At 40.3% G+C, this 15,270-nt stretch overlaps 1 protein-coding gene across 2 annotated transcripts; it reads right to left on the bottom strand.

Annotated features, from left to right (window-relative positions):
• Nucleotides 1-5,825: 5,825 nt before the first annotated feature.
• Nucleotides 5,826-14,401, bottom strand: LOC104217693 (DEAD-box ATP-dependent RNA helicase 40). 2 transcript variants are annotated; one of them, XM_070156745.1, is made up of 8 exons: nt 14,270-14,401; nt 12,184-13,397; nt 11,608-11,838; nt 9,755-9,823; nt 8,936-9,205; nt 8,506-8,856; nt 7,563-7,840; nt 5,826-7,389 (listed from the first exon to the last, which is right to left on the bottom strand). In XM_070156745.1, the coding sequence occupies exons 2-8, from the start codon at nt 13,384-13,386 to the stop codon at nt 6,351-6,353; spliced, it is 3,441 nt and encodes a 1,146-aa protein (XP_070012846.1). In that variant the 5' UTR covers nt 13,387-13,397; nt 14,270-14,401; the 3' UTR covers nt 5,826-6,350. The 2 variants fall into 2 exon arrangements, with proteins under 2 accessions (XP_070012846.1, XP_070012847.1); XM_070156746.1 differs by having other exon boundaries at nt 12,184-13,393; nt 14,270-14,399.
• Between the last annotated feature and the right edge of the window lie 869 nt (nt 14,402-15,270).

Below are 15,270 nucleotides of genomic sequence, written 5' to 3'. Positions count from 1 at the left end.
GAATGAAGAAAGGTATAGTGGAGTTTGTAGCTCGGTGCTTGAATTATCAGCATGTAAAGTACGAGCATCAGAGGCTGGGCAGTTTTCTTCAGAGGCTTGAGTCTTGAGTTGAAATGGGAGCGTATCACCATGGACTTCATAGTTTGGCTTCAACGGACTTTGAAAAAATTTGATGCTATTTGGGTGATTGTGGACCGGTTGACTAAGTCAGCGCATTTCATTCCAGTTGGGACTATCTATTCTTCGGAGTGGTTGGCCAAGATCTATATTCGTGAGATTGGTTGCCTTCACAGTGTGCCAATGTCCATTATTTCATATTGGGTCACACAGTTCACATTTCAGTATTGGAGAGCAGTGATGCGAGAGTTAGACACACGGGTTGAGTTGAGTACATCATTCTATTCTCAGACTGGCGGACAGTTCGAGCGCATCATTCAAATATTGGAGGATATGCTATGTGCTTACGTCATGGATTCCTGGGGTTCTTGGGATCCGTTTATACCGCTTGCAGAGTTTGCCTACAACAACAGCTACCAAATGAGAATTCAGATAGCTCCGTTTGAGGCCTTGTATGGGAGGCGTTGTCGGTCTCAGGTTGGTTGGTTTGAGCCAGGTGAGGTTAGGCTATTGGGTGCTGACTTGGTTTAGGATAAATACTATTGAAAAGGTTAAGTTGATTCAGGATCGGTTTCGCACGGCACAGTCTAGACAGAAGAGTTATGTCAATCGGAAGGTTCGTGATGTTGCCTATATGGTGGGAGAGTTAGGTGTTGCCCAGAGTTTCCCCATGAAGGGTGTTATGAGGTTCAGAAAGAAGGGCAAGTTGAGCCCTCGGTATAATGGCCCTTTTGAGGTGGTTGAGAGGATTGGAGAGGTGGCTACAAGCTTGCACTACCTCCTAGTCTATCGAGTGTTCACCCAGTGTTTTCATGTTTCCATGCTTTGGAATATTTCGGTGGTCCGTCTCATGTTTTGAACTTCAACATGGTTCATTTAGATAGGGATTTGACTAATGATGTGGAGCTGGGGGATATTTTGGATCAGGAGTTTCAAAAGTTTACATCAAAGAATTTAGCTTTAGTGAAAGTATAGTGGAGAGGTCAGTCAGTCAAGGCAGCTACTTGGGAGACCGAGCGGGAGATGCGGAGCAGCTATCCACACCTATTTGAGGCTCCAATTATGATTCTATACCCATTCGAGGACGAACGTGTCAAGCCCCAATCCTGGGGGCGAGACCGGCACCCGGTGCCTTACATATCCTTGCGTACCACTTACGATTGAGAGGCTCTGAACATGTAATGCCATACTCTGGCCATGGGCCACATTACAAGATAATGTGCGAAGCAAAGTATACCCTCCTAGTAGCCTCGTAAGCAAAGTATACCCTCCTCGTAGTTGCATCGGCTGGTCTACCCTCCTCGTAATCCTGCCACCACTGATATGCTGCTCCTAACAGATGGAATGTAGTAAAAGCAACTTCGCTCATCTGCATAATACCCATGGTGCAAAAAGTACGGTGGCATTTCTCTAGAAAACCCTGTGCATCCTCTATTGATACTTCTTGAATCTCTCAAGTCTAAGCTGCTCCTCCTCAGATGTCACTGCCCTAACCTTGGGCTAAACCGGAACAACAAGTTGTGTTGGCATAACCTTCGGGACCTGATCAACATGGACCTGTTGCTCTAGGGTACGGGCTGCGGAAGTCTGGCTCATCCCCCATCCTGAGATGTAGATGGTGTGAGGGGAATCAATCCCCCTAGAGCGCTGAACATGCTCATAAACTGTGATAAGGTCTCCCAAAGTGTAGGGGTGAGAGCAGGCACCTCGGGTACCTATCCCCCAACCGGAGATACTAGTGGCTCCTCAGTCGCCGCTCAGGCAGGTGCTCTAGCTGCACCATGCGCCCCTCCTCAGCCTCAGCCCCGGACCCGAACCCGATCTCTTGCAGCTCTAGCAGGGGGTGCGATGTCTGATCGAGGTATCTAGCAGTGTGTCTCCTCACCATCTATGTGATTGTCATATTCACATTTCACAATTTCAATCACAATCTTTCCTTATATCACCGTGGGAGCCTTATATTTAGTTTTTAAAAATCATTTTCCAGAAATGCATGCCCATATTTTAGCCCACCTTATCTCATTGTGTGGCTTCAAGTAGTTCCCCCCCACTAGCAAACACGTGTATCAATCCACCTTATCTCACCCGTATCAACCCTTAGCCTTATACCACCACATGTGTATCAATATCACAACACAATCACAACCCGCACCACAAGTGCCCATATGCCACAACTTGCAAAAAGAATCAACAATAACAATGTTTCCACAACAAATAGCCCATGGCTTAACTAGAATATGTACAAGAATCTCAATGATAACAAAATGAATTACGAATTGCTCAACAAGAAAGATATCACAACAATTAACAACTTCACCTCAATTTGATAACGACTTTTACACTTCAACACCAATAACTCAACAAGAAGATATTCCACGAAATAATAACTTCAAATAAAAGTAATTCAACAATATAAGAAGTGACAAGACAATAAGGAAGGTCATGACTTCAAGTAAAGCATATAAGAGCAAAATAACGAGTAAGAGGTAAAACAAGTGTTAACAATGTCAAATAAAGCATGTAAGGGTAGATTAACAATGAGGGATATAGCATGTTATGACAATTCAATTAAAGGCATGGAAATAGTCTAAATAACCTAAACCGATCAATTACCAAATATAGTCGGTATACCCACTCGTCACCTTGTGTACATGATATTCACATAATACAAATAGCACAATCAATCTAAATCCTAAGGGGTAATTCCCTCACACAAAGTTAGGCAAGATACTTACTTCAACTAGGCCAACTCAGCCCTTGAAAATAGCTTTTCCCTAAAATTTGCCTCCACACGGCTCAAATCTAACAAAATTTAACTTAATAACATCAAACAATTCAAGAGAATATAATTACAATGGATAAAGTTATGATCTTTATATATTTCTCAAAAGGTCAACACCGGGCTCGCCCGGTCAAAACCCGGGTCGAAGGGTAGATTTTGACTACTCATAACCCGACAAGTCCATATATGTACTTTGTTTTCAAATCCGAGTACAAATCGACTCTCAAAACTTAATTCTTCACTATTCAAAAACTTGACAAATTTTTTCTAATTTTCCTCTTTGATTCTCATAATTTTGATGTTAAATCTAAGGTATAATCATGGAATATAGATGGAATTTGATTAAAATTGTTTACTCAATATTTGTAGATGAAAATTCTCTCTCCAAATGGCCTCCTACCGAGTCTAGGGTTCTAAAATATGATAAATGAGACTAAATCCCGACTTTCCAGCCCTTATGTCCAGCTGCAGATATTGCATTTGTGACATAGGGTTCACATTTCCAATCTCTCACAACTGCGAATCAGGGATCGCATTTGCAAACCCTGTTAGCCTCAACAGAAGTCGTAATTGCGACAAAGGCTTCGCAATTGCGAAGCTGGCTATCATCGCAAAAGCGACCAAGTGGTCGCAAATGCAACCCCAACTCAGAATTGTTGACTTTGCAAATGCAAAGGGGAAGGTCGCAATTGTGACATCAGACCACCCTCTATACACTTCGCAATTTCAAGGTTGGTGCTCGCAATTGGAACATCATAGCACCAGTACACTAGCAATTACAGTTCCAGTCCAAAATATTTTGAATCACGCCCAACTCATCCGAGCCCTCGGGGCTCCAAATCCAAACATCCATACGAGTTTAAAAATATCATACGAACTCGCTAGCGTGATCAAAACGCAAAAATAACATCTAGAACTACGAGTCGAATGCCAAAACGCATGAATTTTAAAGTAAAGTTCAAGAACTTCTAGAATTGCAACTAAGCGTTCGAATCCTATCAAATCAACTCCAATTGGTACCAAATTTTTCCAAAAAAATCTAAATATCGGACGTATTCTAAGTCCCAAAATCAAATTCTGAACTCGATAGTTAAAAGTCAACCTACGGTCAAACTTCTAAACCTCAAATTGTCAATTTTTGGCAAAACAACACAAATCAACCTACGAACTTCCGAATTTGATTCCGGATAAACGCCCAAGTCCAAAATTACAATACGAAACTATTGGAGCCATCAAAATACCACTTCGGAGTCGTTTTCACAACCGTCAAAGTTTAGTTAATATTTTCAACTTAGGCTTCTAAGCCAAGAACCAAAGGGACTAAATCAACCTAAAATATTTCTGGAATAAAATCAATCAACCTCGTAAGTAAACGCGTAGGAAAGTAGACTTATAGAGCTTTCATTTGATAGGTCTTCCACCACATAATTCTTTATATCATGAGAGTTGTGCTCATTTAAAGTCAGATCTTGTGCAAACTCATTTGAAACTTTAGTCCATCATATAGTTTTCCAACTTGATTTATTCTTAGGACTCTTATTAGACTATAAACCGTTTCTGATACACCTCGTACACATATTATCATGTTCAAGTAATATCTTTCATATCATCAAATCTCGTTCATATGCGAATGAATATAACACACATTGATCTTCTTAATGGCTTTTAAACACTTGAAAATTTTGCATGGTGTTACAATAATTTTATGGTAAAGATATTTTTATCTTGAAAAAATTATTTTTTTGCTTCTGCTTCTGCTTCTGCTTCTTGGAAGAAGCTAGAATTTGTAGCTTTTACCCAAAAGCAAAAAAACTGCTTTCGCTACTGTTCAAAAATACTTTTATATCTTGGCTAAACACCTCAAATTTGCAAAAAAAAAAAAAATACTTTTTTGGACAAAAGCATTTTTGTCTTCTTAGAGTTTGGCCAGCATGCTCTAAATCTTTTAAAGTGCACGGAAATGACACTTGCATGACACGATATTCCAAAAACATGTTTAATGCCTAGGGGTCATTTGGTTGCTGGTTGGAGTTATGCAGGTATTAGTAATATATGAATTAGTTCTGTAGGGATTAGTTATATAGGGATTAGTGATGCAGGGTTTAGTTACACGAGATTTTGTTATGCATGGTTTAATTATGAAGGGACTAGTTATATAAGGTTTTGTAACTTATGTATTGTATCATTTGATTGTCTAATCCATTTATTACTAATATATTTTACCTTGCATAAATAATGCATAGATTTGTAGTATAACTCATCCATATATTACTTATACCCCCAATAGAAAAAGCAACCAAACAGAATATTAGTTATGCTTGCTTAAGTACAAAGTAACTAGAAGCTACCAAATATGCTGTCAAAAAAAAAAAAAAAAAAAAAAAAAATACCAAATATGGTATTAGTTATGTTACTCCTAATACATGAGTAACTTACCATAACCAGCTACCAAACAACCCCTAAAGGGGTAGTATAGCAATGGTGTATAATAATGAAGCAAAAGAAAAGACTAGCTTAAGTAAAGCCAGCCATCAAAGCTCCCAAAATACAGAAAACGAACTCCATTTTGGATGACGTTTATTTAATAAATCAATTATCAGCGCCTTGCCGAACTAATATACCAAAAACTGGAAGTCTTTAATTGGACTGATGCTCCAACTTAGAATTGTAGATAGCTCCTCAAAATGTTTGATTTTGGGACCTTTCTCGGGAAGATGTGGCCTAGGAGATAATATCCATAGGCCCAATCAGTAACCCAACTTGATTACCAAAGAAAATTAAAATTTATCGAACAAATTGCACTTGTTCTTAGATTGCACTTGTATTAGGGAATAACAAATTTTAAATACAACCTTAAACCTATTCGATGGACCATCATCAAGCAGAAGAGGTAATAAAAAATGCAAAACATCATTACACAGCTACAAGTTCCAAATAGTTTCCGATTTCAAAATGATAACTCAATTGAGTTGATATCAGGTATAAGCAATTGTGATGACAATAAAGATGATCAACAAAACCATACGCGAATTCCACCCCCATCCCCTCCAAAAGAAAAAATTAACGATGGGATAAGGTCCTCAACGAAAAGATTGGAGAAGAGAGTAGGTAACAGTTTGAAAGAGGGCAATATATCAAAACCAGACCAAAGAGAAGCATGGATGTCTCCGTCCATGATGAACGTTCCTCCAGGGAAACCGCCTGAAAATTACTGGACATACAAGGCGCAGTTAAGTCCATCGCACTTGCAAATGGCTGCAGCAGCAATATCCATTTCACTCAAACTCGACATAGTATCTACTGTCATCTTTCAAGAATAAATACATAGAACCATCATTCAGATTACTCCGCAGCACCTCCAAAGGTTGTAGAAATGCACTGATAGCAACCAACTGGAGCTACCAATTCAAGGGTTCTGCTCTATGGGCTCAACTCCTGTAAAGCCATTTCCTCATGCTCCTGGAGACATGGGCGACATACCAGATTCTGGAGCTACCTCTGTATTCGGTTTAAATTCCACTGGTGCAGCTCCAGAAAATCCATCAATTGGTGCACCTACAGGCAATGGAGGCATCCCAGATGGAGCAGCCTGAACATTTGACATCCCTGGATCTGGTTCCATCTGATCGAATTTAGATTGGCGTGGTCTCCTTTGATATCTATCGTGACTACGGCTGCGGCTGCGACTATGCCTAGGGCTATAACTGCGGCTCCGGCTGTAACTCCTGCTATAGCTCCTGCTTCTGCTGCGACTCCTGCTTCTGCTGCGACTCCTACTTCGGCTACCCCATGTTCGCACCCTCTCCGGACTAGGGCTGTAACTTCTTGCTCGACTCCGACTCGGCATGTCTCTTCTATTGTCAAAATGCCCACGCCCTCGGCCTCTGTCACGTCCTCGCATATCCGAGCTATCATACCGAGAATTCCTGTCCCAACCACCCCTGCCACCACGGCCACCAAAATAGCTGTCCCTCATCCCACCACGGCCACCAAAGTGACCATCTCTCCCACCACGGCCACCAAAGTTGCTCTCCCTTCCACCACGGCCACCAAAGTTGCTCTCCCTTCCACCACGGCCACCAAACCCACCATCACTCATCCCACCAGGACTACCAAACCCACCATCCCTCATCCCACCACGGCCACCAAACCCACCATCCCTCATCCCACCACGGCCACCAAACGCACCATCCCTCATCCCACCACGGCCACCAGAATCCCAGCGTGTGCGGCTACCATCACCCTCAACAAGATCAAATCGGTTCATTCCACCTCTATCCCTGCCACCAGCACGTAAAGCCATCTCTCTTACATTCGGAGGCACGTGCTGGTTTGCGCCTTCCAGAACTTTAACCAGATCTGGAGCATATTTCCAGTCCTGATCAGATAAAAAGGTGTATGAAATACCAGTTGCACCAGCCCTACCAGTTCTTCCAATTCGATGAACATAATCCTCAATCCCAGTTGGAAAATCATAGTTGATCACCACTCTGCACCATAGTGAGAACTTAAAATGATATAAATGGTTTACGATACTACAATTTCAAATAAAAGGCAGACACAGAGCATAATATTTAGCAGCACTCATTAACAGAAAATGGTTTCCACATCCCGATAACATGTCCAAACTCTAAGAACATCAAATGAAAAAGGGGGTTCTCACCTTATATCGGGTATGTCCAGTCCTCTAGCAGCAACATCAGTTGCTACTAAAATTGGGGTCTTACCAGAGCGAAATTGATTGAGAACCCAGTCCCTCTCACCCTGGGACTTGTCTCCATGAATAGCTGCGGCTCCAAAGCTTCGGCCAATGCTGCGTGCAAGTTGGTCGCACAACTTTTTTGTGGAACAGAATATAATAGCTTTAGAACCCCTTTCTTGGGATCTAAGAATCTGCTCCAACCGTCTCTGCTTCTCCATTTGCGGGACTACTTCAACGTACTGCACAAGTATTTCACATTGTAAAAAGGGGGAAAGATAAAAAGAGAAGTAGCTGATGAAATACCCCAGACAAAGAAGGAAAAAGAATGAAACTGCAGCATTTAACACAAGGGGAACACTTGTTTGACAACACATAACAGCACCCACTACAGTAGATGTCATAACCTTCCACTGGCAGGCAATCGTGCTTTTCACAGAATTTTTCGTTACTCATGTCAGCATTCTCACTTCTCCCTATAAAGCAAGCAACAATTAGATGGATAAATTGGTGTTTGCATCTAGAGTCCTTCTATCAATGTTTCAAAATTGATAACCATCTGGAAGGGAATCATGTTATTATGTTGTCAGAAACCAAGAAACAGACACCAAAACAGCATAAGAAAGAGAACAATATATTAGGTAATAATGAAAATACAGTGTCACCACCTGTTTATCATATCTGCAATTTATAAATCGAAAGATCAAAGATCAAGGGAGCAACATTTATAACCAGAAAAGATCATTTTTCAGTAGACCATGGCAACCTAAAGCCAGTTACGAAGTGTTGGAGAAGTTTGCTGGAAACAAATAAAGGGCAATTAAGTGTTGATGCTACAGAAGCTGGTTGCTTCACATGGATATTCCAGGCAGCGTACATGAGTGTGAAAATAACTGCTCCAAATTACCTGTGTGATAGACTTGTTTGCTGCAAGCTGATCAACATTCCCGATATTAACCTGAACAGGATTTCGAAGAAGATCGCCAGCTATTTTTCGCACTTCTTTGGGCCAGGTTGCTGTGTACATAAGTGTTTGTCTTTGTGGGGGTATCTCATTTACAATCTTGCGGATCTGAGGTTCAAAACCCATGTCAAGCATTCGATCAGCCTCATCTAGCACGAGAAGAGAAACCTGCCTAAAGTCAATTCTTTTCATTTCAAGGATGTCATTAAGCCGACCAGGAGTTGCAACAACAATGTCTGCTCCGCGCTCTAGTTCTTTTAACTGGTGAACCTTCGGTGCACCTCCATACAAGCACTGAAATAAAAGAGTTGATCGATATCTTCTCAAGAAAGTAACAGAGCAAAAATGACAAACTTATCATATATCAACTCACTGTGCAAGAAACCCTTGAAGCTCGGCCAAATTTAAGCGCTTCATCTTGTATTTGTGTTGCAAGCTCTCGTGTTGGAGCTAAAACCAGTACCGTTGGGCCATTTTGAGGATTGTTGCGGCGTCGCTTAAGGTGGACAAATGCAGGAATCAGATAGCCCAATGTTTTGCCAGAACCTGTCTTGGCAATGGCTACTATATCCCTATTTTGCAATGCAATGGGCCATGTTTGTGCCTGAATGGGAGTGGGCGAAGTGAATCCCGCAACATGAATCTGGAAAAGATGACACATAATGAATATCTAGAGAACAAATGGTAAAAACATCAACACACAGTTAATAACTTCAAGCAGAATACTGAAGCAAGTAGCATGAAAACTAATTTAATCTTTAAAAAAGAAAAGGGCAAAGATAGAAAAATGAAGGAAAATCCTAAAGAAACACATGGGATGCAGTTGCTTACTGAAGCAACTCCAGGCAACAAAAGGGAGCAACTAAAACAGAAGACCCGGAGCAATAAGCTAGAAACCCAGTCATCTATTGGAATTTGTCTGAAGGGCCAACTACCCTTCAAGAGCTACGCAAGAGAGGCTCCAATTTCCATTTTGCAGCCTCAAAAACTCAGAACAGTTGTTGCCAAATTATGAGGATAACATTACAGCGTACGACATGTGCTCCTCCTGTGGAGCAGATATCGCACCTGCGACAAGCAACAATTGATAAGCTTGTGGCATGTTCTTAAAATAAAAATCAAAATGGGACAAAGCAGATCCTACAATCCTTCGAATAACCAACAACTGATCAAGATTGAGAAGAACACTTACCTCTCTGAGTATTTCTGGAGGGAAGCCAGTATCTTCAAATGTCATGAATGGAGCGGGGACATCACCACCCTAGGCAATTAAGTTAACATCAGGACCAACTTTTTTCAGAATAACCAATGATACCCCTGGATAGCAAATGAAACACAGACAAGTGTACTCAAGATTATCTAAACCACAAAGCTTATACCAATGATCGACAGCAAGAAAATAACACCAAATGCAAACAATTCTATGATTAACTTCAACTAGAACTCAGAATACCAGAAGCAAGGTAGTCAACATAAGGCCCCCAAAAATTACAACTTGTAATACGACATTTTAGAACTTTAATTGTAGATATACCACTGGCATCCGCTAACATACAACCCCAAAAAAAGAAAGATGAAAAAATTTACACATCCACAAATATGGAGAGGAATTCGAACCCCTAAAGACCAATAGCCTAGTTGTTCGCAGAACAACTCGTTAAAAGATGGTGGAAGAGCTTCAGCAGAAGACAGGAAGAGAAAAAGACATGACTAGATTCAAAATAACTTCTCATATTCAATGATTTAAAGGAGCCAAGCAATGGGTAAAAATAGAACAGGTATATATCTCCTTCTCCAGTTACTTTAAGAAAGTCTCAGAATGGTTTGTCAAGGCTGCTCCCTCTTCTTGCTTTTCTTGTGCCAGGGAGGCAACCACATTTTTCGTTATGATGTTTTAAGTTGCTCCGGAACTGAAAATTTAAGTATAAAATTTACCCTATCAAAACAAAGGTCTCGACTCTTGACAAAGTCAAGCCTCTTTACACTTGCTTCTGCATTTCTGTTGTAAACTAAAAATAAGTATCGGACTTGGATGAGACCCTGTATATTATTTATTAGTATTTGCGTACTTAACTGCAAACTTGCTACTGAGAAGTTCAAGAAAGATTCAGTAAGTCATGCTCATCAATTAACATACTTCTACATATTATGGATTATGAAGATACCACGCGAGAACAATATAAAATGTTACACTAGTATCTATTTATTTTCTTTAAAGAGTATTGATCATAAGTCATAACCAAACAATAAACAGAAGAATTAGAAAGACCACGGAAAAGATTTTAGTGAAACAAATCCACTCACTCAAGGCCAAAAAGAAGGAAACAGTTAACTTAACAGCATCTTTAACTGCTTTTTTAAAACATGAAAGTAGGAGATTAGATGAGCTAAGGCAGGAAAAATGTCATCACAGCAAACAATTTCCCTACCAGTCAGATGGCCCTCAGCATAAATTTTGGTTGTGCTTCGACAAAACACAACCAGCACATGATAGAAATTTTCCCAGGGATATCTATTAAAGCATATACTCATTTTGGTTGTGCTTCGCCAAAACACAACCAGCACATGAATTGTTTGAAATTTTCCAGAGCTATCTATTAAAGCATGTACTCAAAAAATAAAGCATAATGGAACCCCACCTCCCCCCCCACACACACTTTTCTCTCAGATAGTTGAGTTCAACCCCATGGCCGACCTATTTTGGGGAGGTTGTCAATTTGGGGATTATACACATAATGCTTCTTTGATTTGTTTACTTTAAAATTTCAATCCATATGTAAGAAACAGCAGTGTTCACTTATTCCTCTATTGACTATCTTACCCGATATAATGCTAGTTTTTCTCCACAAATATATGACAAGTACTTGGATTTTAAATGATAACATTGTGCAAAGGTGATAATTTAGAATAATGCAGAAAGAACACAAAATCTCTCAACTCTCAAGAGCCCAAAAGAAGCCAGACTGACTGATAAACATGAACAGGATTCCATCCCTTTACTTGAAGGAAAAATTGTATCAGAGCAACAGATGATGGGATACATACTGTCGCAGTCACTTCATGCTTCTGAAGGTAAACCTCAACGGGCGATGGATGAATAGCTCCAGGAGGTCCAGTGAGTGCTGCAGGTGGCCTCATGAGGTTAGGATTTGGAAATGGGGGGCCACCAGCTGCTTGACCATAGATATTTTGCATTGGAGGGCCACCTGTACTATTGAACCCACTAGGAAGAACCGGTGCTGGATTTTGAAGCAGAGGATCACCCATTCTCGTTTCCTAATGAACAATTGCAGCAACAAATGTTTACATTCATTGTCTCATTGGTTAGAGAAATTTTACAAGCGATGCAAATGTCATACAAAAACATGCACAAGGGGAACTATTATCAGTACAATATATTAAACTGCCAAGCAATATAACATATGAAGCACAAAACTTTCCTTTTTAAAATAAGCATGAAATACAATAACTATATCATGAAAACTGCGATTCTAGCAACAGGTCATATGAAGTTACTAACAAAAGACAAAATTATTCGGGCAAAGAAAGTCGCAATATGCATGGACATGGAAAATCACATCTAAATAAAAAAAAGTAACGGATGATACGGAAATAACATACATGCTGATTTCTTGCTATAGGTATAGCTGCAAGCTTGGGTTGCTGAAGCGGAGGCCTAATTCGACCATCCATGTTACTGGTGTAATAATACTCATTTCCTCCTCTTCCAAATGAGTTTTCCTCATAACCCTTTGATCCAACTGGAGGCGTATCCAGCTCCTGGCCGTGTACCATACCTGAGCCCATTTCACCGGGAAATAGTGGACCAGGTGGCTTGTGACCTGAATCATTGGCATTTTGCTGCCACTGCCCCAAAGATGATGGTTGTTGAATATTTACAGAAGTCCCACCAAACGGCAAAGCTTGAGCAGGCTGAGCAGACATCTGAGGTCTGATAACAGAACCAATCCCCACAGGCAGATTCTGAGCAGAGGATGCACCAGTTTGCTGAACTTGTTGTGGCGAAAACCCAACTTGTCTCCCATGGGGGAAATCAACATCTTCTCTTTGCTGAAATCCCATTTTATGCTCTTGTTGATGGGAGAGCTGTTGATTCTGGGGAACATGCTGATTCTGCTGTGGAATTTGCTGTCCTTGTGGAGGCAAGTTCTGTGGATACGTAATATGCTGTGGTGTCTGGTGATGAGAAAATTGATAACCATGTGGTTGTCCCATCTGTACACCTGGGAATGCTTGTGTTTGGGAGCCAAGTTGTTGTGGCATTATTTGTTGCATCATTGGTTGAGAAACATGTGGGCCTGGCTGGTTAGGAGTTTGTCCCATTTGAGATGGCATCTGATGACCAGGCTGCTGGATCATTTGGGGTCGAAACTGCAGCGTAAAGGGTACCTGTTGCATAGCAGGACCCGCTGCTGATCCTTGTTGCTGCCCTATTGAAACACCTTGTGATCCATGTGGTACCTGTTGTGTTACTTGTGAATGTTGGGACATCTGTGTCATTTGTTGGCCTTGTTGAGTACACGCCTGCTGGCTTTGTTGGCCATGAGCATCATTTTGTTGCACTGTACTAGCTCCTGGTATAGGAGCCAACTTAGGTGTAGCAGCTTCCGGCGGTTGACCAGGCGGCAGTGGAGGGGGTAAAGCAGATGGCTTCTCATATTGAGTAACATTAGTTTCTGGATTCCAGTAGTACAATAACCCAGTACTGCCATCAATTAAGCCCTTCCAAGGTTGCGGTAAAGTTGGATCATCGGGTGCATAACGAGGTCCTAAGGAAGCCGCAGCTGCCTCAGCAGTTGCCATACTTAAGCTACCTAACGCAATCCATGATAAAACGTCATATATGACTTCACCAGATACAATAACAAGCAAAAGGTACTGTAGTACAGACTAAACGTGAATATGCGCTAACAAGAATACTACTATCAAGTAAATCAGATAATATTAAACAGATATTCCCAATGAAAACAATCCAAACACCAGATTAGTATTTCACAAAGCATAAAAAGCCCAAACGGTAGCTTTATGTCTGTCGAGTTGACAGTACAAACTTAGCAGTGGTACAATATTTCTAGCATTCTCAACCCCATATCTGCTGTGAATGGTGAACTTGTAATATTAACACCTTGACTACCAAGATATTAAACCATGAATCTATTTCTTTAGCTTCAACATCCACGAGTAAATAAACGGAATGATTGGTCATTAATCAACTTTTATGCGCCATCCCCCCCCCTCCTTATATTCCAGCAACTCAGAAACAAAAACAAATACAACAATAGCAAACGATGCAAACTCATCACCAGACAGACACCAAAATAAATAAATAAGTAGATAAATAAATATATAAAAAGAAAATTTTTGTATGAATTCCTGATATGATAAACTGTTGGAGCTAAACAGACCATGTAAACTTGATTGGAAGGTCAACATGAAAGAAACTAAATTAGCTGTATTCAGATACTCAAAACCTAAAAGCATATCCCAAACAAAGAACTTCAAGCAATACAAAACAAAAAAAAAACGATAACTTTTCCTTAGTAAACCACCAAAACTAGAAAATTCCAACTAATTCATGCATGTAATAGGACTCTCACTTCATCGAAGCAACAGAATAAAAAGAAACACGCAAACACAGACGCCATTAGTTGAAGAAGACAATAAAACTGATCTGCCGAAATCAAACCTTAAATCAGAAACCTTGACCGAAACTTGTTCAGCGCCGAGCTCCGGTTTCTGTGAAATGGAGCGGACAGGAGAGGATGGACGCTGAATTTGAAGTTTTAGGGTTCAGGTCTTTCAAGGAGAGAATAAGAATTGCCTGCTTGCTGGACCATTGTTTAAATATGGACCTTCCTCTATGTTGGCTTGGCTAGGAGTAGGACCACCTTTTGGGGGAGAAATTAAAAAATAGTCAGATTTATGACTAGTCGTTTAAAAATAACTCAGTTTCAAAAGTAATCGAAATTTAGCTATTTTTTATGTAAAAATAAATCTGAGCGAAAACACTATTCAAAACCCAAAAAATATGCCAGTATATTATACTGGAGTTCCAGCATAAGTATGCTTGAACTCCAGCATATTATACTGGAGTTTCCAGGATAAGTATGCTGGAACTCCAGCATAATATGATGGAGTTCCAGCATAAGTACACTAGAACTCCAGCATAATATACTGGAGTTCCAGCAAGTATAATTGTCCAGTATAATATACTGGAGTTTGGAGCACCGGTGCTCCAGTCTCAAGTATATTATACTGGAGTCAGCAAAGTATACCGGTCCAGCATAATATGCTGGAGTTCATACACAGGTGCACCGAACTCCAGTATATTATGCTGGATCGGTCTCTATTGCAGCAAAATAGTGGCTATTTTTCATTGACTTCGTACGCTGGCTATTTTTTAATGATCATTCCAAAAACTTGTTATATCGTGCTATTTTTACCCTTTTGGGTGGGCTTCACCAGCTGCTCTGAAGCTTATATGCTATAGAATAATAAAAATATCCTAGGTAAAAATGAAATATCCTTTTTCATCATTTTTCCTCCTTGCTAATGGAGAAAAAAAGGTAAAAAGTGGTTTGGAAACCTAAAAATGTGGTTTTATGAAAAGAAAAAGAGTGTCCAACGAGTTAGTTTAGAAGTTGGTTTTTCAATTCTTTGTGTGATGAAAGAAGAAATTAACGAGAA

Source organism: Nicotiana sylvestris, chromosome 9, assembly GCF_000393655.2.
Source record: "Nicotiana sylvestris chromosome 9, ASM39365v2, whole genome shotgun sequence".
Lineage (NCBI taxonomy): Eukaryota > Viridiplantae > Streptophyta > Magnoliopsida > Solanales > Solanaceae > Nicotiana > Nicotiana sylvestris.
The sequence above is the reverse complement of the archived record's forward strand: the minus strand, read 5'-3'. Positions and strand labels throughout refer to the sequence as shown.

What these genes read in the sequence shown, in the direction of transcription:
- LOC104217693 (XM_070156745.1), bottom strand. Translation starts at nt 13,386, where the DNA reads ATGGCAACTGCTGAGGCAGCTGCGGCTTCCTTAGGACCTCGTTATGCA. An exon ending in AGCATGAAGTGACTGCGACA is followed by an intron (nt 9,824 to 11,607) that starts GTATGTATCCCA and finishes TTAATTGCCTAG; the next exon opens with GGTGGTGATGTCCCCGCTCC. An exon ending in CAAACAAGTCTATCACACAG is followed by an intron (nt 7,841 to 8,505) that starts GTAATTTGGAGC and finishes ATACTTGTGCAG; the next exon opens with TACGTTGAAGTAGTCCCGCA.